Consider the following 21,750-nt stretch of genomic DNA (forward strand, 5'->3'; position numbering starts at 1 on the left):
ACTCTGCATCCATCTCCATGTTTGATGGCAGGAATTGGTTCCATCTGGCCCCCTGTCTATCATATGCTTGCGAGCTATCTACTCTACTCACTAAGGAATATCATGAGAACCACAAAGAGTGACTCTTTGTAGATAGGGCTCTTGAAAGTATAAAGCTGCCCTCCACAGAAAGCAGCTCAGGAGGTTCATCATGTCCTTTCTAAGTGTCAGGCAGGCTAGATATTGGACCCTAACCTCTCCTTTAGCCCTTAATTCAATACATATCTGTTAAATGTCTGCTATGGGATATTCACTGTGTTGAGAACTGGGATTACAGCAGCAAACCAAATCTACCTACGCCCTGCCCCTTAGAGCAGGGTGTCTCAACTGTGGCATTATTGACATTTGGGACTGGATAGTTTTTTATTGTGGGGACTGCCCTGTGCATTGTAGATGTTTGGGTATATCCCTGGCCTCTACCCACTAGATACCAGTAGCAAACCCCCTCCTCAGTTGTCACAATAAAAATGTCTGCAGACATTGCTAAATGTCCATGAGTAAAACCATCCCCAGGTAAGAACCAGTGTCTTAGAAACCAGAGTGCCCTAGGGCTGTGAGTATTCACTCAGCTGTAGAGTGCTGGTCACCTAGCATGTATGAGGCCCTGGATTTAATTCCCAGCACCACAAGGAAAAAAAAAAAAAAAAAAAAAAAAAAGGAGGAGGAAGAAAAAAACTTAAGATGTCTCACTGTTGTCTTTTTTATTTGGGGGGTTTGAGTAAGATTTCCTTTGATCCAAAATTTCTGGATGGTGTTCTGTAAAGAACTACAAATGCCATTATTGTCATGTACAAATCTACAAAAGTTCAGGGACCTGGATACAATCAGCTCAGCCCTACTTACAACAGAAAGGAGGAGTGAGGGCTGGGGTTGTGGCTCAGTGGTAGAGTGCTTGCCTCACACATGTGAAGCACTGGGTCTGATCCTCAGCACCACATAAAAATAAACAAAATAAAGGCATTGTGTCCATCTACAACTAAAAAAATTAAAAATTAAAAGAAAGAAGGAGGGAGAATATAAAATGATATAGGATGAAGAAGAAACAAATGCCTTAGAAAATTTAAAAGTAGTGAGGTCTGGGGAAAAAGCTCAGTAGTAGAGCATGTGCTTAACATGCATGAGGTCTTGGGTTTGATCTCCAGCACCAAAAAATAAAAGTAATTGTGCTGAATTCCACATGGCCCCAAATCCCCTAGCCAATCGAATGCTCTCCAGTATTCATGCCTCTCCACACCCATCATCCTCTCCCCATTGACTTTTTTTTGGGATACCGGGGATTGAACCCAGGGACGCTTAACCACTGAGCCACATCTCCAACCCTTTTTTATCTAATAAAAATTATATTAATTTTTTTTAGAGACAGGGTCTCTAATATTTTATTTAGAGACAGGGTCTTGCTAAGTTGCTTAGGGCCTTGCTAAGTGCTGAGGCTGGCTTTGAACTCATATTCTTCCTGCATCAGCCTCTTGAACTGCTGGGATTATAGGTGCGTGCTACCACATCTGGCTCCCCATTGACTATTGAACCCAGGTATTCACACATGCAAGGCAAGCACTCTACCACTGAGCTATACCTTCAACTCTTTTTATTTTTTATTTTGAGTCAGGGTCTCACTGGGTTGCCCAGACTGGTCTCTAGCTTGCCATCCTCTTTAGCACTGCCCCCCACTCCAAGTCACTTGGATTACAGGCATATACCACCATGTCCAGCCTAGCATTCCTTCTTTTTTTTAATATCTTTATTTTTATTTTTATGTTGTACTGAGGATTGAACCCAGTACCTCACACATGCCAGGCAAGCACTCTACCACTGAGCTACAACCACAGCCCCCCAGCATTCCTTTTGATAATGATCTAGTTCTATCTGATGGTAACAGACTTAGAGTCAAGACCTCTAACACTGATTGCTATACATTTTTTAAAGACTTTCATGTGGTTATATTTCATCTTCACCTCAACCCATCAAGGTAAGCAGGGCAGGTGTTACTTTCCCTATTTCATACATGAGGAAGCCAAGACATCCCAAGATGAAATAACTTCTGTTAATATAGTTCTGTGACTTGCCCAAGGCACCGTGCGTAACCAGTGTCAGAGATAACTAGAGTCTCCCCTGGTTGGGTTGCATGGAAAAATCAGGATCAGAACTGGCAATTTAACCTTTTTGTTTTAATAGATTATTTTTTAAGGCAGTTCCAATATCATGGGATCATTTTGGAAACCAAATGGGATAATAAGTGGGAGAAAGTTCTGCTAAAGATAACACATTAGTTATCATTATTCCTACTGGCAGAGTCTTCAAAAGGCCAGGAGTTGTTTGTAAGATGGGTGGACCTGTAGTTTAAAAGGATTAAGCCCAGGTGGGACAATCAGATTGCAAAATGGACAAATTGCAACAAATATGCCTTTGTATTCATACATATGACTTCAGAAATAGATCAAGTGAAGGAGTATTTAGAACCATAGATTGTTGAAGAGGAAGGCTGTACCTTGGAAGTGAATAGAAATGGGCATTGTACTGGGTGCGTAGTTCAGTGGTGGAGCATGTGCCCAGCATGAGCAAGGCACCGGGTTCAGTTCCTCCTAACTTTAGGGTAAGGATGCAGTGGAGGGTGTCAAATTCTTTGGTGTGGGCAGGAAGATAACCAATCTTAGACCAACATGTAAACAATATAGCCATTTTCCAAATCATCCCTCCAAGATATGTAAGCTTCCTGTGTCCATTGTAACATATAAACACAAATTTAGTGGCTTTAGAACAACAGTAATATTTTTTGGTGGTGTTGTTTTGTTTTTATTTTTTACCATTCTGGAGATCAGAATTCCCAAAGTCAGTTTCACTGAGCTAAAATTAAGGTGTTAGCTTATGATCTTGTCCTCCATAGCAAATCGTGCCAATTTCTGCTTCTCTTATCACATGGCCTTCTCCTCTGACTTTGATCCTCCTATGTCCTCCTTTAAGGACCATTGATACTATATTTGGGCCCACCAACAAATCTAGGGTCACCGCCCCCATTGCAGAATCCTTAACTTAATCACATCTGCAAAGTCCCTTTTGCCACATGAGTTAACATTGACAAGGCTCCAGGGATTAGGACATATATGAGGGATAATTATTCAGTATTGCAAGAAATCTTACTCCAGAGCACTCATTCACACCAAGTCATCAGAAACCGATAACCATTCTAAAGATAACTTGTCCTTTAACTGGGATCTGAGCTTTACACTAAAAGGTTAAGATTTTACAGTGACAATTCAGGGGTTAGGCTGGCATTTGGGAGAGATGGAAGTACATACTTCTAATAGTAATGTTCATTTTTGATTGCCCCACCCCAGGTAAACCCTTCCTATGTAGAGTACTTGATTCCAGGGACACTTTGCAATAAGGGCCTGAGACAAAGGGAAGGAAAGAGGGGCTCTATCAGAGAACTTTACAGTTTTAATGAAGAGGGTTGTTCCCATGGCAGAATCCTTCTCTCTGGTATTAGAGATTACTCTGTATTCACCTGAATTGATACTGACTCTTCATGATGTTCTCAAAGAATGGATCCTGAATCTCAGGACAGCCAGTCAACATGTTTTATAATTAAAATAGAAAGAACTCCAGGTGCAATGACACGCCTCTTATAATCCCAGCAATTTAGGAAGCTGAAGCAGGAGGATTACAAATTCAAGGTCAAGCCTGGGCAATTAGCAAGACCCTGTCTCCAAATTAAAAAAAAAAATTTTTAAAAGGTCTGATAAAGCACCCCTAGATTCAATCCAGTTCTAAAAAAAAAAGGACGAACAGTGAATCCCTTCCCAACCTATTCTAATTCCTGTTCCAAGTCCCCTCATCCATTTGTGGTCACCTTTCCTTGTGAAGAGCCTGCCTCTTTCCATCACCTCCTAACCAACCATTCTGTGTCTTTGTCCTGTTTTCTATATTTCTTTTATCATTCAGATTACTCTTTGGATTATCATTATAAAAATATCCTTTGTTTTTTTTTTTAATCCATCTGTGCTAAATTGAAATGTGGGAACCTAGACTGAACTTGCAGATAATAAACAGATGTTGACATATCTCTGAAAATGGAAACAGAGATAGTATATGAATAGATAAGCTTTTCCCATGAACCCAACCCCAGGGCATGGTGGACATTGGCCTTCCTGAAACTTTTTTACCTGCTGTATAGCACAAGGAAAAGAGCCCAAATAAATCAGACAACATCTACCTGAACAAAGGTCATACAACAGCCAGCCAGAAAAACCTAATATGCTAATAAATGGCTAAGCAGATAAGCAACAAAAATATTCCAAACCCAAGTTTCTGTCATGACTGAATTCTACTCTGCTGCACTGGCCAGGAGCAAAGTAAACAGTAAAACTCACAAAAATAGTATGGTATGATCAGCCAAACCAGAAGTTACACACCATTGATATGCTCAGAAGACAGTTTGGCTATTTTCAGAATTTGAAAAATGTCAGGGTTCTTCCCTCTCCTTTACTTCCCAAGGGAATGGCAATAGCTACTTGGAAGCTGAGGCAGTAAAAGAAGCATTCTGACAGTCTTGAGTGAAAACCCGTCTGTCTCTACAGGTGGTGCCTTTGATGGCAGGGGGAGTCAGTGGTCACAGCAATCACATTGCTCTGTACACAGGCGTGAGGTATGATTCACTGGGTGATGGAGGTGGGTAGGACAAGGTTTGTCCATTTGCTTAGGGATCACAGTTGGCTTGAAGCACTTTACCCTGGTTATCTGAGTTCTGGGAAATATACTATTGAATTATACAGTCATCACTGGTTATGTTTGCTCACTAACATCTCACCATGTCCCCTCTATGAGAAATCTCTAATAAGTCTTAGTAGGAATGCTCACCTCCTAAACAAGTGAATTTTTAAAAATTCCCTGGATACCACCTATGGGGCAATTGATTTTATTTCTCTCTTTACTTCAACCAAAGGAAACTTCAGGGCCAATTTTTGCAAACCTCTGTACCACCATGGACAGGACTTCAAGCCTTTCCTTAAATCATGAGTCCTGTGGGTCAGATGCCCCCCAGCTTCATCTTCTTCCTCCCCTTACTCTCACTTCTTTTGTCTTTTGTTATAGATTTTTGTATATTATCTCCAGGCTTTCTTTGTAAAAGGAGGATATCCATATATGATATTAAATCTCATTTGTTCTTCAAAGCTACCCTATTTTACTGATATTTATCTTTGTTTAGCCTGTAAAACTAAAATGGAACCTCAGAGATATTAAGTGACTTAGGATCATACAAACACAGACCATGTTTCCTTGTCCTGGTAAAGTGCTTCTGCTAGGACCCAGGCAGTGTGGTGGTCTTGTCTTATATACTGAGGAAGGAAAGGGACAACTGGAAATCAGAGTTGTTTTATAACCTTCTTCTATGTATGTTCAACATTCTCAGTCTGGAACAGTGAACTATTTGAACTTGGAAATGACCTAACAGTCATTATGTCCAGCTGCTTCACTTGACCAAGGCAATGAAGGGGTAAGCCCAGTGCTACAAGGCTCAACAATGGCAGAGACAGAACCAGAATCCGGGAATTCTGGTTCTCCACTCTGTCTTCCCCCAGAAACCTGTGAAAGCAAATCCACGTTAGGACCTTTAAGCCTTTCCTTAAATCATACATCACTGAATGGAAGATGCCAGAAATTTTATCCAGATACTCTTTCAGACTGCTCTCCCTGATCTCTTGGAATCAAGAGATTCTAAGGAATGAGGAAAGATCAGACTGCTCTCCCTCCTATAAAGACTGTTCACTTCCTGGCCCAGCCAGAGACCACAGCTATAAAGATGTATTGTTCATTGCATTAGATCCATTCAAACTCAGGAAAGACACATCCCCTACTTACAGCCAGAGATGCAATTTTTTTTAAGATACATAGAGGCAGTCCAGGAGTGGTTTTTCTCACGACGTGGTTACCCTGAGACCTTGGGCGTCCAAGACTAGTATGCATGCAAGCCGCTTGGAGAATTGGAATAATGTCTCTACCTCACTCCAGTTGCACACTCAGCCTTGTGACTTTTCACCAAGTATACACATTGTACCAGAGAAAGGATCAGATTAGGTCTCCAGCAAACAAATCAGGAGTACCTTAGCAGTCAGGGTTGACAGAGCACTTGAGGTTGACTTGACTGGTTTTAATCCTGGTACAGTCACCACTGAAGTGGAGAAAGCAGGAAAGGCTTCATTCTAGACAGAGAACCCAGAGGACAACTTTCTGCTGACAGAACTTCCCGGGACCATTTTCCTCAAGTGGCTGGAGCACTGCAGGTTCTCAACACTTCTGGTCCTCTCCCTGCACTAATGGAGGTTACTGAGCTTCAGATAAAACAATTTGTGGACACACCAAGCATCTTTTAAAACTGTTTTCTCCATAGACACCTCTTGCCTGCTAAATTCACCAGGTCCATTTTAGGCTCACCTGTCATGGCCTTTCTGTGGCATTTGGCTCTCATCAAAATGCCACTTTGACTTGCCTGGCACTGGCTGCTCTTCCTTTCTCTCTGACCTTTCTGGCTACCTCTCAGTCTCTTTCTGGCTTTCCTCCCACCTGAGGCCCCTTGTTGTCCCTATACCCAGGGCTTCCTCTTCAGCCCTGCAGTAAGAGTATTCTATGGCTATAAGAGCTGCAAGCGTAATTTGCAGGTTGTGGGCACTTCAGTCTCACACCTTCCCTTGGATATTCCAGGGCTCTGTCCAGAATGCAGGGCAAATCATCTCCCTCTCAGGATCCCAGGAACCTTTTTCAGGTTTTTCTACTGCTCAGGGTTGTGCCAGGGAGTCAGTTCCAGACTTTTCAACTGTCTCTCAATTTCTCTACTTTAGCCCCTGCTCCCAAGTCACATAGGAATAAGTGTGTCTGTGTGTTGAGTCAGAATGTTACCCACTCCTTCCTTTGCCCCCAGCTTTCAAAACAACAAAACAGTAAAGCAGTTCAGAAATTACTGCTGTTGGTTCATCTCATCTCTCCTGTCAAAGCAGTGGGAACAGAATGGCCTTCACTGTCAGAAGGTGGGGGTGGTATTGAGGGTGAGGGAGGTCAGAAAAGAGAAAGGAAATATCAGGAAAGAAATGTCAATGAGGGGCTGGAGTTGTGGCTCAGTGTTAGAGTGTTAGCCTAGCATGTATGAGGCACTGGATTCAATCCTCAGCACCACATATAAATAAATAAATAAAATAAAGGTATTGTGTCCATCTATAACTAAGAAATATAAAAAAAGAAATATGAATGAATATTTTAAATATTTAATGTGAGTACTTTAAAATATTATCCTACCATACTCAGGTCACAGTTACAAGAGAAAAATTTTGAAGAATCCAAGGTAGTCACCTTCATGTCAGGCAAAGCTTGACAGGGTTGTTTCATAAGCCATAGACCTGCTTCTGGATTAGTTGGGTGAAGCACCCACTCTGGTCCTTTCAACTGTAGCCAGAGGTATGGAATCCCAGAAATTTGATGATTTATGCAAAAGAAACCACCTGGGAACCTATGTGAGGGAACCATGGGCCCTGCCAGCCTCCCTCAGAAGTCCCCTCATGTTAGCACAAAGGAGTAGGCAGTTCTCACCTCTCTCACCCTTGCCCTTCCCTCTTCCAGGGCCCTGCACTCAGAAGGGAAGTTCCCTAAAGGTAAGACCTGTCCCTATTGCAGAAGCCTCTAGAAGCTGTCCCTCCAAGAGACTTACAGAGGGAATTTGCAAATACGGTCAGCCCTCTATATACGCAAATTCTTCAAGTTCCCTATCTGTGTATTCAACAACCACATATCAAAATTACTTGGGGTTGAAGGGATGGTGTCTGTACTGAATACATAAACAATACAGTATAACAACTATTTACGTAGCATTTACACTGTACTAGGTATTATAAAGTGAGATGTTTTAAAGTATACAGATTTTATGTAAATACTTTGTCATTTTCCTTCTTTTTTTTTTTTTTTTTTTTTTTTGGTAGCAGGGATTGAACCTCGGGGCACTTAGCCACTGAGCCACATCCCCAGCCCTTTTTATTTTGTATTTTGAGACCGGGTCTCACTAAGTTGCTTAGGGCTTTGCTGAGTTGCTGAGACTGGCTTTGAACTTGTGATCCTCCTGCCTCAGCCTCCCAAGTCACTGCGATTACAGTTGTATGCCACCAGCTACTCTGTCATTTTCTATGAGAGACTTGAGCATCATGGATTTTGGTATCTGCAGGGGTCCTAGAATAAATTTCCCTCAAGTTGAGAGATGATTGTACACAGAGGCTGCCCTCAGCCGAGCAGAGGCACACTTTCAAATCTGTCAGGTGTATCTGTTGGCAAGTACTCTGTTAACAGGGTTGATTCTGGATATACAGAAAGACCATGCTTGTCCCCACACCTGTCTAGTTTTCTCATAGGGTAGGTCTTTTCCACTTCTGGTATTCTGCAGTCTGTCTATCCAAACTCACATTACAGCCACCAATTAATAAACCAAGATATAAGTGCCTGACATGTGCCTGATGGACTAAACTGCTTGAAATAGAAACTCTTCCTAACCCACAGGAAGGTATTTGACCCTATTGATCATTTCGGCATGATACTCCTGCTTTAACCTCTGAGCCAGTTTCTGGTCTGTCCTGCCTCACAGGAGAATATGAAGATTGAATCAGTGAGGCTGGGCATTGTCGTGCATGCCTGTAATCCCAGTGGCTCAGGAGGCCTAAGGCAAGAGGATCACAAGTTCAAGGCCAGCCTCATCAACTTAGGTTTCAAAACAAAATAAAAAGAGCTGGCATGGAGCTCAGTGATAGAGCACCCCTGGGTTCAATTCCCAGTACCCACAAAAAAAAAAGCAAACCAGGTTCAATGGCACCATAGTACCAGCTACTTGAGAGCCTAAGGCTGAAAAATCTTGACCAGGAGATCAAGGGCAGGCTGGGAAGGGAGGGAGGGAGGGAGGAAGACTGAGATTCAAAGCAGTTAAGGGGCTTTCTCAAGTTCTTGAGCAGTCAGTTCTGGGTCAGTTCTTGAACAATAAGAGTTAAAAACAGGTCTCTAGGTCCCCTAAGTACAGAAATTCCTTTTTCCCTTGGCCTCAAGGTAGCCAGATTCTGACCTCTAGCAGCCCACCTCTTTCATTCTAAAGCACTGAGTGAGGGAGAGAGTGGCCTGCCAGGTCTCCTGTGGCCCTTTTACTCTTCCTCTCTGCAAGAATAAATGGCAAAGAGTAGCTTTGGTGCTGTGAAGATACCTGGAAACTCTAGGCCTTCCCTAAGCCACACAGGTGGTGGGATTGTTTGGGGGAAATCTGACTGGGAGCAATAAGGCACTTTACTTGTCCCCATCCCCTCTCCACCAGGGTGTTCTGTGCTCACACTTCAGTCTGTGAATTGTGCTACGTAAATATCTCTCCCTTTCTGGACCTGCTTGTGGTCTCTGCTGAATACTCAGGATGTCCTCTTCGTGCTCACCAGTGAAGAAGTGGCACAGGCCAAGGTGAGGATTGCAAATTCCTGGACACCTCAGTCAGATCTGGGCTCTGCTCTGCAGAGGCAATTCCCTTAGTCCTTCCACAAGGGCTCAATATCTCCTCAAGTGTTAGGATTAAGCCAGCTAGACCTTGGCAGGCACAGATTTTCAATGACTTTGAACTTTTTTCCTGATTATAATAAAATAACAAAGAACCTAAGTGACATATACTCCTTGTAGAAAATCAAGAAATACAAGGAAGAAATAAAATTATCCCCCAATCACATCTCTCAGAAGTAATCATCAGTTAGAGTTAGGGTTAGGGAGGGGGGCAAGAATGGAGGAAGAAAGGACTGTATAGAGGGAAAAGAGGGGGGGGGGGGGGGGGGGGAGGGAAGGGAAAAAATAACAATGAATCAAACAACATTACCCTATGTAAATTTATGATTAAACAAATGGTATGCCTTTACTCCATGTACAGAGAAACATGTATCCCATTTGTTTACAATAAAAAAAAGAAGTAATCATTAACATGGTGGGCTACATGCTTCTATTATATAATGAGATCACACTTTGCCTACTCTTTAAAATCTACTTTCTTTAACAAAATATTATGAACATTTTCTCCTATGTTACTAAGTATTCCAATTGTAATGACTGCCTATTTTAGTTGTATGGATATGCCATAAAATATATCATGAATTTGTGATCATTAAACATTTCAGATTTCCAGTTTTCCACTATTATATATAGAGCAGTACTCCTAACTTGAGTCTAAAAGGAATTCAGACTTGCCAGGATCCTCTGTAAAGAGCCACTGGAGCAAACTGCCAAAAGCCCATCTGCCAGCTGAGGAAGAGCCAAACCCTTACAGGTGAAAACTTAGCTGTCAATGGGGCAGGTGACTGTCAGAACCATTAGAGATCGGAAGATGAGACTAGCTCCAATTTGTCTCTACGTGCAATCTGTAGAAGACATAAGTCCACCTTAGAGACAAAGTAGCAATGAGAGAAAACTGAGCGCTGTTTTTGTGTTTTAGAAATTCAAGATAATTGTTATTTTTTTCTTAGCTTATTTTCTAAATTTTCCACAATAAGCATTTATTCCCTAGTAAGAGGCACTTTGCTAGATGCTAAGAATGTATGTTGGCAGAAATATAATCCTCTTGTTGCTTTGATCATTAATTTTTGTTCATTATTATATCTGTCCTCTCTTCATGTTTTATTGTTATTTTTTAAAATCTCCTAAACTTGAAAGGTTAGCCTTCTTTTTATTTTCAATCTTTAAAAAAACTATACTTTATACTATTAATTTCCTTTAATTTATTCCCGTATAATTTCCATTGTGAGTTTCTTTTCAACCCATGAGGTTTTCAGGGATGTATGTTAGAGTTTACAGATGTGTTTCTCAATCTTTATTATTTGCAGTTTCATTTTTGCCTACTTGCAAAAATTCATTTGTAAACTCCAAAATCAATGAGTGTGATCCCATTTTATAATAGAAGCATGTAGCCCAACATGTTAACCATGATTACTTCTGAGTGGTGGGACTGTAGAAAATTTTTATTTCTTACTTTTTGTTTTTTGTGGGCACTGACATAGTCATTTAAAAAGCCGTGAAAATTTGAGCCACACATGCATGTTTCCAGGAAGATTGAGGCAAAACTACCCTTGTTTCAGGTCTCACACTACAGAAAAAGTATCCTTTTTGTGATGTATTTAATGCCACATTTTCTTATTTTATTCTTTTTGTTGACTTTGTTGTTTAAAATGACTGAAGTAGCCAGGAGCAGTGGTGTGCACCTATAATTCCAGCAACTCAGGAGGCTGAGACAGGAGGATCACAACTTTCAAGGCCAGCTGGGCAACTTAGCCAAACCTTGTCTCTAAGGGCTGGGGATGTGGCTCAGTTTTTTTTTTTTTTTTTTTTTAATTTATATTTCTTGTAAACAAATGGGATACATGTTGTTTCTTCTGTTTGTACATGGAATAACAGCATACCATTTGCATATTCATAAATTTACATAGAGTAATGGTATTTGACTCATTCCATTATTTTTTTCCTTCCCCCCCCCCACCCCTCCCACCTCTCTTTTCCCTCTATACAGTCCCTCCTTCTCCATTCTTGTCCCACTCCCACCCCCCATTAAGTGTCATCATCCACTTATCAGTGAGATCATTCCTCTTTTGGATTTTTGAGATTGGCTTATCTCACTTAACATGATATTCTCCAATTTCATCCATTTGCCTGCAAATGCCATAATTTTATTATTCTTTATAGCTGAGTAATATTCCATTGTGTGTGTGTGTGTGTGTGTGTGTGTGTGTGTGTATATATATATATATATATATACACCACAGTTTCTTTATCCATTCATCAATTGAAGGGCATCTAGGTTGGTTCCATAGTCTGGCTATTGTGAATTGAGCAGCTATGAACATTGATGTGGCTGTATCTCTGTAGTGTGCTGATTTTAAGTCCTTTGGGTATAGGCCGAGGAGTGGGATAGCTGGGTCAAATGGCGGGTCCATTCCAAGTTTTCTAAGGAATCTCCACACTGCTTTCCAGAGTGGTGGCCTGTCTGAAGTATGCTGAAGCTGTCTAGTGTCCTTAAGCAAAAGAGGCTATAATGGGCCTTATGGAAAAAATACATGTATTAGATAAGCGTCATTCACAGGCATGAGTTCTGTTGACCATGAGTTCAATGTGAATCAATCAGCAAAATATATATTAAATAAGTTTCTCTTTAAACAGGAACACATAAACACTGTTATGTATTGATGTGTTAATGAAAAGTGACCAGAGGCTTACAGGAATCTGACCCTGTATTCCCAAGGAGCAGTGGTCCAGTATTCATTAATTCATTGTTCTAGTGACGTTATAGAATGGCCACAAATAATGAGAATATTCCTTTGTTTTTGTTGTTGATTTTATTATGTAACTGTTTTTGTGATTAATAAGTGTGGTTTGTAATACTGATTCATAAAGTTAATTGAAATTTCCTAGTGACCTAGTTTGTGGTCAGTTTTTTAAACTGTTAACATGTGGTACCTGAGAAAGGACATGCATTTTCTATTTGTTGCATTCAGGGCACTAGATATAACTAGTAGATGAAGCCTAATATTTCTGTGAGTCAAAACTTTTACATCCATACTAATTTTTTGACTTTTCAGTTTATTACTTTCTGATTACAGCTATATAAAAGATCTTCCATCCTGAATCCAGATTTGTGCATTTGTCTTTGTCAGTTTTTGCTTTGGGTTTTTTTTGGTTTTGGTTTTGTTTTTTGCAGTACTGGGATGGAACGCAGGGCCTCCCGCAGGTAGGGAAGTACTGTATCACTGAGCTACAACCCCAGCCCACTTTGTTTCGCAATTGTTCCTTTAAATTTTTCCTATTTCAGATTGTTTTCCAAAAATTTCTAATTTTTTATTTCCTGTCCACATATTGTTGTACTATGTTTATTTCTATCTCATAATTTCCTGTTCTTTCTTATTTTATTTAGCTCTTTGAACATCCTAAATAATTCTTTTAGTCTTGTACAAACTGTTCTATGAAACTATTTTCATAGAATATATTCATGGTCTGATTGCTGATTTTGTTAGGATTTTGTCTTTGCATTAGATTGCTTCATGTCTTCCAGAAGTCTGCTTTGCATATTAGGAGGACAATACTATGGGTTGTTGAATTTGGGGATTTTTATCCTCCACTCCTTCTGTGTTCCCTTCCCTGTCCAGGGAGTTTGCAGTTGCTGGAAGGCAAGAATCAGGTCCTCTAATGCCAGTTCCAGTCAGCAGGTAACAAGGTTTAGTGCTGCCTCTCCAGGCATTCAACTTGCAGCTGGTGCAGCTGGTGGCTGCAATGGGCATCATATTTTCCCCAGCTTCTTTCCATACACTGGGGAGCCCCTGGCTCTGAGTCCAAGCTTCAAGTTTGGGTCCCCAGTCTAGTACAGCCCACAATGCCCCCAATCCTCCTGGGCCTTCAGTAAGTGAGCCCTCCACCTCAACCACTCATTCTTCTTTATAGTTTGTAGGTTCATGGTGCTGTTGGTTTTAGTTTCAACCCATTTGTGCCTTTTTTGTATCCTCTTTATAGTTTTCTATCATGACTACAGTATGGAGCAAGAAGCATGAATTTGTCTCATCTTGACCATATAAGAACAGCCAAATTATTTTGAGGATAAGAAAATAAAAGCCAGGCATAGTGTCACATGCCTGTAATCCCAGCAGCATGAAGACCGAGGGCAGGAGGATCTCAAGTTTGAGGTCAGCCTTAGGAACTTACTGAGACCCTGACTCAAAATTTAAAAAATAAAAAGGGCTGGGGGTTTAGCTGAGAGGTAGAACACCTGACTTCAATCCCCAGTGAAGGAAAGAAAAAGAGAGAGAGGGACAGAGAAAGGGAGAAAGAAAGGGTGGAAGGGAAAAAGGAAGGGAGAAAGGAAGGTGAGGAAAGGAAAAGAATCAGTAACTTTTTTGAACTTATTTGTAGCAATGTGGAAAAGATAATTGCTGAAGCTAACAGTGATTACTTCCAGGTGGTAGGATTTAAAGTTAATTTAATTTTTTTCTTTTAAAATATAATTAATTGTACTGTTTATACAGACTCTCATCTAATAATTTTTACTTTTAGAATTTTATCCTAAGGAAATGAACAAAGATGTGTCCAGGAACTTATATGCAAGGATGTTCATTAGTATAATTTTTTAAAAAATTTTAGTTGTAAATGGACACAATGCCTTTATTTTATTTATTCATTTTTATGTGGTGCTGAGGATCATACCCAGTGCCTCACATGTGCTAGGCAAGCACTCTACCACTGAACTACAACCCCAGCCCTCATTAGTATAATTTATAGTAGCTAAAATAGGCACTAATATTCAGCAGGTGAATGAACTAGTAAGCCAGTAAAATCATTATTTTGAAGGATATGTAGTGAAAATGCCCCAAAAGCAGAAACACAAAACTATACCCAATTTTGATTTTTTTTGGGGGGGGCAAAATTTTGAGCAAAAAAAAATTTTAAAAATACAGTTGGTAAAAAACCAAATTGACAATGAATGATTTATTTAAGTGCCCATCTTATTGAAGGAATGCTAAAAGTCATTGAAAGATTTAGGCACTTGTGCACTGTGATGTGGGAAACCCTTGTAATGTAGACTCTATTCCAAGTTGACAGATCAAGTGTGGTTTGGACTACAAAGGTCATCCTTTCTACCAGTGTTTCTATAAACATTTCATTTTTATTATGGTCTTTAAAATGTTAACATTATTCTTTGAGTTCACGTGTCCTTCTTGTTTCTTTTTTTTGGGGGGTGGGGTACTGTCAATTGAATTCGGGGGCACTCGATCACTGAGCCACATCTCCAGTCCTGTTTTATAGTTTATTTAGAGACAAAGTCTCACCAAATTGCTTAGTGCCTCGCTTTTGCTGAGGCTGGCTTCAAACTCACAATCCTCCTCCCTCAGCCTCCTGAGCCAGTGGGATTACAGGCGTGCGCTTCTCTCCTTTTTGTTTTGATAGTAAATTTCACTTACAATTTTTAGTTGTGTTTGCTATGGAAAAATACTATGTAACATTTTCCCTAAATAGATTGTATAGCAATAGTTCCATCCTGATTCCCTTTACCATCCAAATCTTGATTATCACAAGTATGTTTACAGCTCTAAAACCACATATGTTCTGACAAGAAATATTTACATTAAGCTTTATATAAAGGTTTGCAATAATATTAACTTAAAATTATGGTAGAGAACAATAGCAACTTTTTATATATGTCCTACATAGTTAAATCAGTTGCCATGATCTGTTTAAAAACAACAATACTGGACTGGGGTTGTGGCTCAGTGGTGGAGTTATTGCCTGGCATATGTGAGGCACTGGGTTCAATCCTCAGTACCACATAAAAATAAATAAACAAAATAAACAAATTTTATTAAAAAAAAACAACAACAATACTGGGTCCAAATAAAAAGAAAATATACATTTCCCTCATTAGGTGGGAAGGCCAACCCATACCTGTGAATGCTCCTTTTTTTCTTTTACTAATAATGCTTATGCCTTCCAGTTTACCTAATCCAGAGAGGTCTGGGCCTAGCATTCTAGATTGCTTCCCATAAAACACCTCAGTTTGTGTTGTATAGGTAAGGTAAGGGAGCAAAGTGAAGCTCTAGAATCCATCAGATAGCTCTGGGTTTCAATCTCAACTCTGCTACTTACACCATTTGAGATTAATAAGTGTCCTCGTCTATTTACCGGGGGAAGAAAGGCAATAAAAGTAGTACATAGTCCATAAGGTTATACACATTGAGATGATGCTTGTAGACTGTTGTGCCAGTGGTAAGTGCTCTAGCTACCCTTAGCATCATCTGCTATAATCACAGGGGAGTAAGTAGGAGATGAAAGGTCAATCCAGACAGGTTTATGGGCTACAGAAAGAAACCAAATAATGCTATAGCACAGAGCATATTAATGGGAGGAAGGATTTCAGATGAGACCAACTCTGAAAGTAACAGAAATAGCTCCAGAGCAATGTCCATAACTAGTCCTCTTTGATTCTTCTAGAGAGCCATGTACTGCCATGGAAGCCAACTCCTCTGGTTCCGTCGCCTCTATATTCTCTTCTCCAGGTACATGAGAATCAACTCACTGCACTTCCTCTAAGGCTTTGAAGAGTTTTCAGATCTAAGGAACAAAGGAGAGAAGTAGACCAGGAAGACAAGGGGCCTACCTGGAGATGGCTTATCTTCCTGAGCCAAAGGAGCTCCCAGCTAAGCATCTCTGCAAAGGGAGGCCATGTAGGCCAGCGGGCCACCCAAACTTTGACTTCTTCTTCTGGGGGCAGAAAAAACCCTGAAGAACCAAAAACAAACCAACCCAAGGATAATTCAAATTCTTGTGAAAAATAATTTGCATAATGACAAAGTATATGTCAAACACCTACCACACAGCCTGGACAAGTTGCTATAATCATAAATGAATGCAAAATGATCTAAAAACACTTCACAGGTAGGATTTTTACATTGCTTCTGAAGTAGGCTGCCTTATTCAGTTTTTGGTTGATATAAGAAATACATGAGCCAGGTTCATGGCGCATACCTGTAATTCCAGCAACTCAGGAAGCTGAGGCAGGAGGATCCTCCCAAATTCAAGGTCAGCCTTGGCAACTTAGCAAGATCCTTTCTCAAAATATAAAATAAAAAAAGACTGAGGATGTAGCTCACTGGTAAAGTACCCTTGGGTTCAATCCCCAGTACCAAAAGAAAAATACACACACACACACACACACACACACACACACACACACACAAATGTAACAATCTGTATTGAATTAGTTCAACCATAATTTCCTAAATTTTTTGTGACCTATTTACCTATTTGTCAGAACTAGGGAAATCATCCTCTATTTAACATGACAGTTGATTGGTGCACCCAAGTACCCTTCACATAGGTGGGCTCTGTTGTATGCAGAACTGACTGCATGAGCCTGACTCTCAGACAGCTTATAACTGAATATCTCAGCTCAGTCTTTCAGGAGAAGTAGAAAATAGGAAGATAAGTCTGGAACTTAAAAAAAAAAAAAAAAAAAGTAAGAACCTGATGTCTTTGAATTGTCCTGCAAATAAAACTTTCTGAGAGGACTGGCATAGAAGCTAAAGTCCAGCTTATGGTCCAGAAAAGTGCCTGAGGCAGGGAAGCTTAATGGTGAAGAGAGAGGCACGTGGCTCTGGGTTTGAAACCAGAATGACAAGCAACACACCTATTACAAGATACCAGATTCTCTACCTCAATTCTCTTATCTGCAAAATGGGGAAGAATAATGGTCTAACCTCAGAAAACAGAACAAAACTATAAAGTAGGGTACATAACAAAGACTATCCCTCACAGTGCCAAGAAAGATTAGCTGCTGTTTTTCTGAGAAAGAATCAAGTAGATCTTGGTATGCATTGCCTGCCCAGTGAGTATTCCCCTACCTGCCACATGAAACACTGAATTGCTTTCTCCATAGCAACAGGTTGGAGACCTGCTTATTTAGACTCTCCACCCAACTTGGACCACTTTACTCAGTGTCACCATTATTTTGTAGGCATCCTAAGGCCACATGAGACTGACAGAGCTATTAGCCCTGCAGATGGAATTGAAAATGCAAATCTGGTTATGTGATTTGTCCATTCAAAATTTGTCAGTATCTCCTAAAATCTTTCATATAAAAGTATGACCAAAAGCAAGCTACTACTGCCGGCTGGGGTTGTAGCTGTGGTAGAGTACTTGCCTAGCATGTGTGAGGTACTGGGTTTGATTCTCAGCACTGCATATAAATAAATAAAAATAAAGGTCCACTGACGACTAAAAAAAAAAAAAGCAAACTACTGTGGAATGTGGTGGCACTGGGTGACCTCTACCTTGCTACTAGGAAGACAATCACTGAACTAGTCTTTCCAGACAGCAATTCGCAGTATGTATTAAAAACTTTTGAATTACACATACTCTCTGACCTAAGAAAATACTTAGAAAGTAAAAATTAACACACAAAGATTATCATACTATTACTTACAATAGCAATATTGGAAAAATCCAGTGATTAATAATTTATAACAAGGAAAATGTTCACAATATATTAAAAATTTTAAAGCAAGTTAGGAATAGTGCAGTCTCATTTTTATCAAATGAATATATATACACAAATACAACATGCAAATATAGAAGTAGATATATGTATTTGATATATATGTAAATCCACAGGAAAATACTAACTAGGAAGGTCATCCTTCAACAGTGGACATTTATATGTATAAAAGGTTTTTTATTGTTTATGTATGAGTTGTTTTGTTTTGGTACATGACCAGCCCTTTTTATTAATTTTTTTTATTGTGAGACAGGGTATCCCTAAGTTGCTGAAGGCTGGCCTCTAACTTGTGATACTCCTGCCTCAGCCTTACAAGTTGCTGGGATTATAGGTGTGTGCCACTGCACCCATCTATGAATAGGTTTTTGGTTGTGGGTTTTGGGGGTTTTTTTGGTTTTGTTTTTTTGGGTTTTTTTTTTTTTTTTTTTGGTGGGAAGGGTACCAGGGAATGAACCCACTGGTGCTTAACCAGTGAGCAACATCTCCAGCCCTTTTTTATATTTTACCTAGAGACAGAGTCTCACTGAGTGCTTTAGGACCTCACTAAGTTGCTAAGGCTGATTTGAACTTGAGATCCTCCTGCCTTAGTCTCCCAAGCTGCTGGGATTACAGGCATGTGCCACCACACTAGGGCCTATGATTAGTTTTGTTTTGTTTTGGTTTGGTTTTTAAGTATATATATGTGTATATATATATATATATATATATATATATGTGTGTGTGTGTGTGTGTGTGTGTGTGTGTATATATATATATGTTTTAGTTGTAGGTTGGCACAATACCTTTATTTTTATGTGATGCTGAGGATCGAACTCAAGGCCTCAGGTGTGCTAGGTGTGCACTCTACCACTAAGCCACAACCCCAGCCACCTGTGAATAGTTTTGATGTGTGCAATACTTTTGATATAATGTGAAGTCAAAATAATTTGTATAGCAGTATAATGTCACTGGCCTAAAAAACTTGATTCATTAAAGCAAAGCTAGCTGTTTTTACATTGCCGGTGGACATGTAAACTGCACAACCTCTGTGAAGGTTGATTGGGTAATTTCTAGAAAAATTACATACACTTTGATCCAGCATTACCCTATCCAATAATTTATACTGTGGATTTACTGCACATTACTAAAAACATATGTCAAAGATGGACATTGAGGGCTGGGAATATAGCTCCATTGGTAGAGTGCTTGCCTTGCAAGCACAAGGCCCTGGGTTCAATCCCCAGCACCGCCAAAAAAAAAAAGATGGACATTGAAACACTATTTTTTTAATTGTAGATGAACACAATACCTTTATTTTATTTATTTTTATGTGGTGCTGAGGATCGAACCCAGTGCCTCACACGTGGTAGGCAAGCGCTATATCACTGAGCCACAACCCCAGTCCTGAAACACTATTTCTAATAGTAGAATATTGAACTAGTCCAGATGTCCCTCAATTAAGGGTTGGTTAAATAAACTGTGGGTACACCAATAGAATAGATTATGAGCCAGGTGTGGTAGGACACTTCTGTAATCCCAGCAGCTCCAGAGGTTGAGGCAGAAGGATCACAAGTTCAAAGCCAGCCTCAGCAACTCAGCGAGGCTGTCAACAACTTAGTGAGACTGTCTCAAAACAAAAATAAAAATGGCTAGGGATGTGGTTCAATGGTTCAATGCCCTTGTACCAAAAAGATTATGATAAAACTATTTTTTAAATAAAGCAATATATGCACATAGAAAAATATCCAAGGCATGAAAACAAGATGCAGAACAGTGTTAGAGAATGCAACCATTTGAGCGGGGATAATATGCCTGCATATGATTATGTGTAAACATAAAGTTTATCCATGGTAATAGAGCTTAGGTTTTTTGTGTGTTTGTTTGGGGGCACTGGGGATTTAACCCAGAGGCAATTAATCACTGAGACACATCCCCAGCCATTTTTTTGTATTTTACTTAGAGACAGGGTCTCACTGAGTTGCTTACGGCCTCGCTAAATTGCTGAGGCTGGCTTTGAATTTGGGATCCTCTTGTCTCAGCTTCCGGGAGCTGCTGGAATTACAGGCATAGGACACCACACCAGTTTTAGAGCTTGTTTTTGAAGAAGGGAACTGGGTGAGAGAAGGGAATGGATACCTTTTATGCCTTTTGAATTTTATAACATGCAAATATTACTACCTATTCAAAAATATTTTTAAATATTTTTTAGTTGTTAATGGATTTTTTTAAATTTTATTTATTTATATGCAGTGCTGAGAATTGAACCCAGGGCCTTACACATTCCAGGCAAGCACTCTACCACTGAGCCACAACTCCAGCCCCACAAAATATTTTTAAATATCAGAGGTTAGAAAGGTGTGTATTTCTTCTGGTTAATGAGATTTGAAACTTATTTTCTGTCTCTTTTGTTTACTGTACATTCCAACTTTTTTAAATAAACCAAATAAAAGTCTAGGAGAGAAATTTTAAAAACTAGTGTTTTTATTTCCTTAATGCCTGGTCAATGTCATTGAGAGTGAAAAATCCCCACCCCCATCTCTATCCCAGCACCTTATCTGGAGTCTTAACAGTAGACAGTGCACTTCAGGCTGCAGATTCTATTCTGAGTCACAGGAAGAGGACAATGCCAGAAGTAGGCTGTCTGAGGGCCAGGAAGGAGCACAAGAGGGAAGGAAGGTTCTCAAGGCCAATAGGGCAGCCACTAACAGTGCCTTGGTGTCAAAGTGACCTTCCAGGTGGAATACAGTCCAGAGGGCACTAGGGGAAAGTATATTTGTGCAAATTATCCAAAAGCAGCTCTTCCTCCTAGCAATCACATTCGGTCCCCAGATGCTCTTGTGTAGTTAACAATCCACTAAACTAGGCAGCACCCCTAAAGCCTGAAGCAAAGGTCAGAATCTCCTGGTTTTACCCACTGCAAAACAAACAAAAAATCTAATTAAGAATCCCCTAGGAAGGGACTATGTCCACTTACAGAGTCCTAGGAGGCCACCTGGGTGAGGATGGGGCTGCTATGGTCTGGAAAGAGTTACCTTCCTGTCATGAGAGATCAGGTAGTCCTCCACTCACTCCATCGTTAGCAAAGGGCTGATGATTTACCAGTTCTCACCCCTGGCCGAGAACAGAAAATGCTAGGTCTCCCATCACTCACCCTTTGTCCACTATTCCTGAGCCCTGTCCCCTGAAGAAAACAAAAACCAAGAGTAACCACACCCAGTACAAAAAGGGGACCCCTCAACTGAAGAGGTCCAGAGGAGGGGAATTCGATTCTATGGAGCAGGCAGATCTCACTAAAGTAGTTAAAGAAAGAGACTATCAGAAACCAAAATGAAAGCACTGACATTGGCCCAGACAAAAAAGATGCTCTCAGCAGTGGCCACCAGCAATATCAAGTAGAAGATATATCCCAGAACAGAGGGCTTGGGAGGAAGCCAAGGAATGGAAATCACAGCGAAAAAGGAAAAAGGAATTGAAAATACATCCGGGTGTTCCTTCTTTTCTTTTTTTTCTTTCTTTTTTTTTTTTTTTTGTTTTGGTGTGTGTGTGTGTGTGTGTGTGTGTGTGTGTGTGTGTGTGTGTGTGTGTGTGTGTTGCTGTGGATCCAACCCAGTGTCTCATCCCCAGCTACATCCCCAAGTGTCCTGATGTCTTGATAGAAGTTCCAGAAG

The 21,750-nt window shown here is 40.2% G+C and overlaps 1 protein-coding gene across 1 annotated transcript in view; it reads left to right on the forward strand.

Annotated features, from left to right (window-relative positions):
• PIGL (phosphatidylinositol glycan anchor biosynthesis class L) overlaps nucleotides 1-20,554 on the forward strand; it is a 91,996-nt gene extending 71,442 nt beyond the window's left edge. Inside the window, 7 exon segments of the mRNA XM_079131719.1 lie at nucleotides 4,614-4,681; nucleotides 7,645-7,676; nucleotides 9,365-9,396; nucleotides 9,398-9,421; nucleotides 9,424-9,501; nucleotides 16,042-16,485; nucleotides 20,333-20,554. Of these exon segments, the coding sequence (XP_078987845.1) occupies nucleotides 4,614-4,681; nucleotides 7,645-7,676; nucleotides 9,365-9,396; nucleotides 9,398-9,421; nucleotides 9,424-9,501; nucleotides 16,042-16,140 (333 nt within the window). The 3' untranslated portion in view covers nucleotides 16,141-16,485; nucleotides 20,333-20,554.
• Nucleotides 20,555-21,750: the final 1,196 nt, after the last annotated feature.

This window comes from Sciurus vulgaris (assembly GCF_902686455.1).
Source record: "Sciurus vulgaris genome assembly, chromosome: 3".
Taxonomy (NCBI): Eukaryota; Metazoa; Chordata; class Mammalia; order Rodentia; family Sciuridae; genus Sciurus; species Sciurus vulgaris.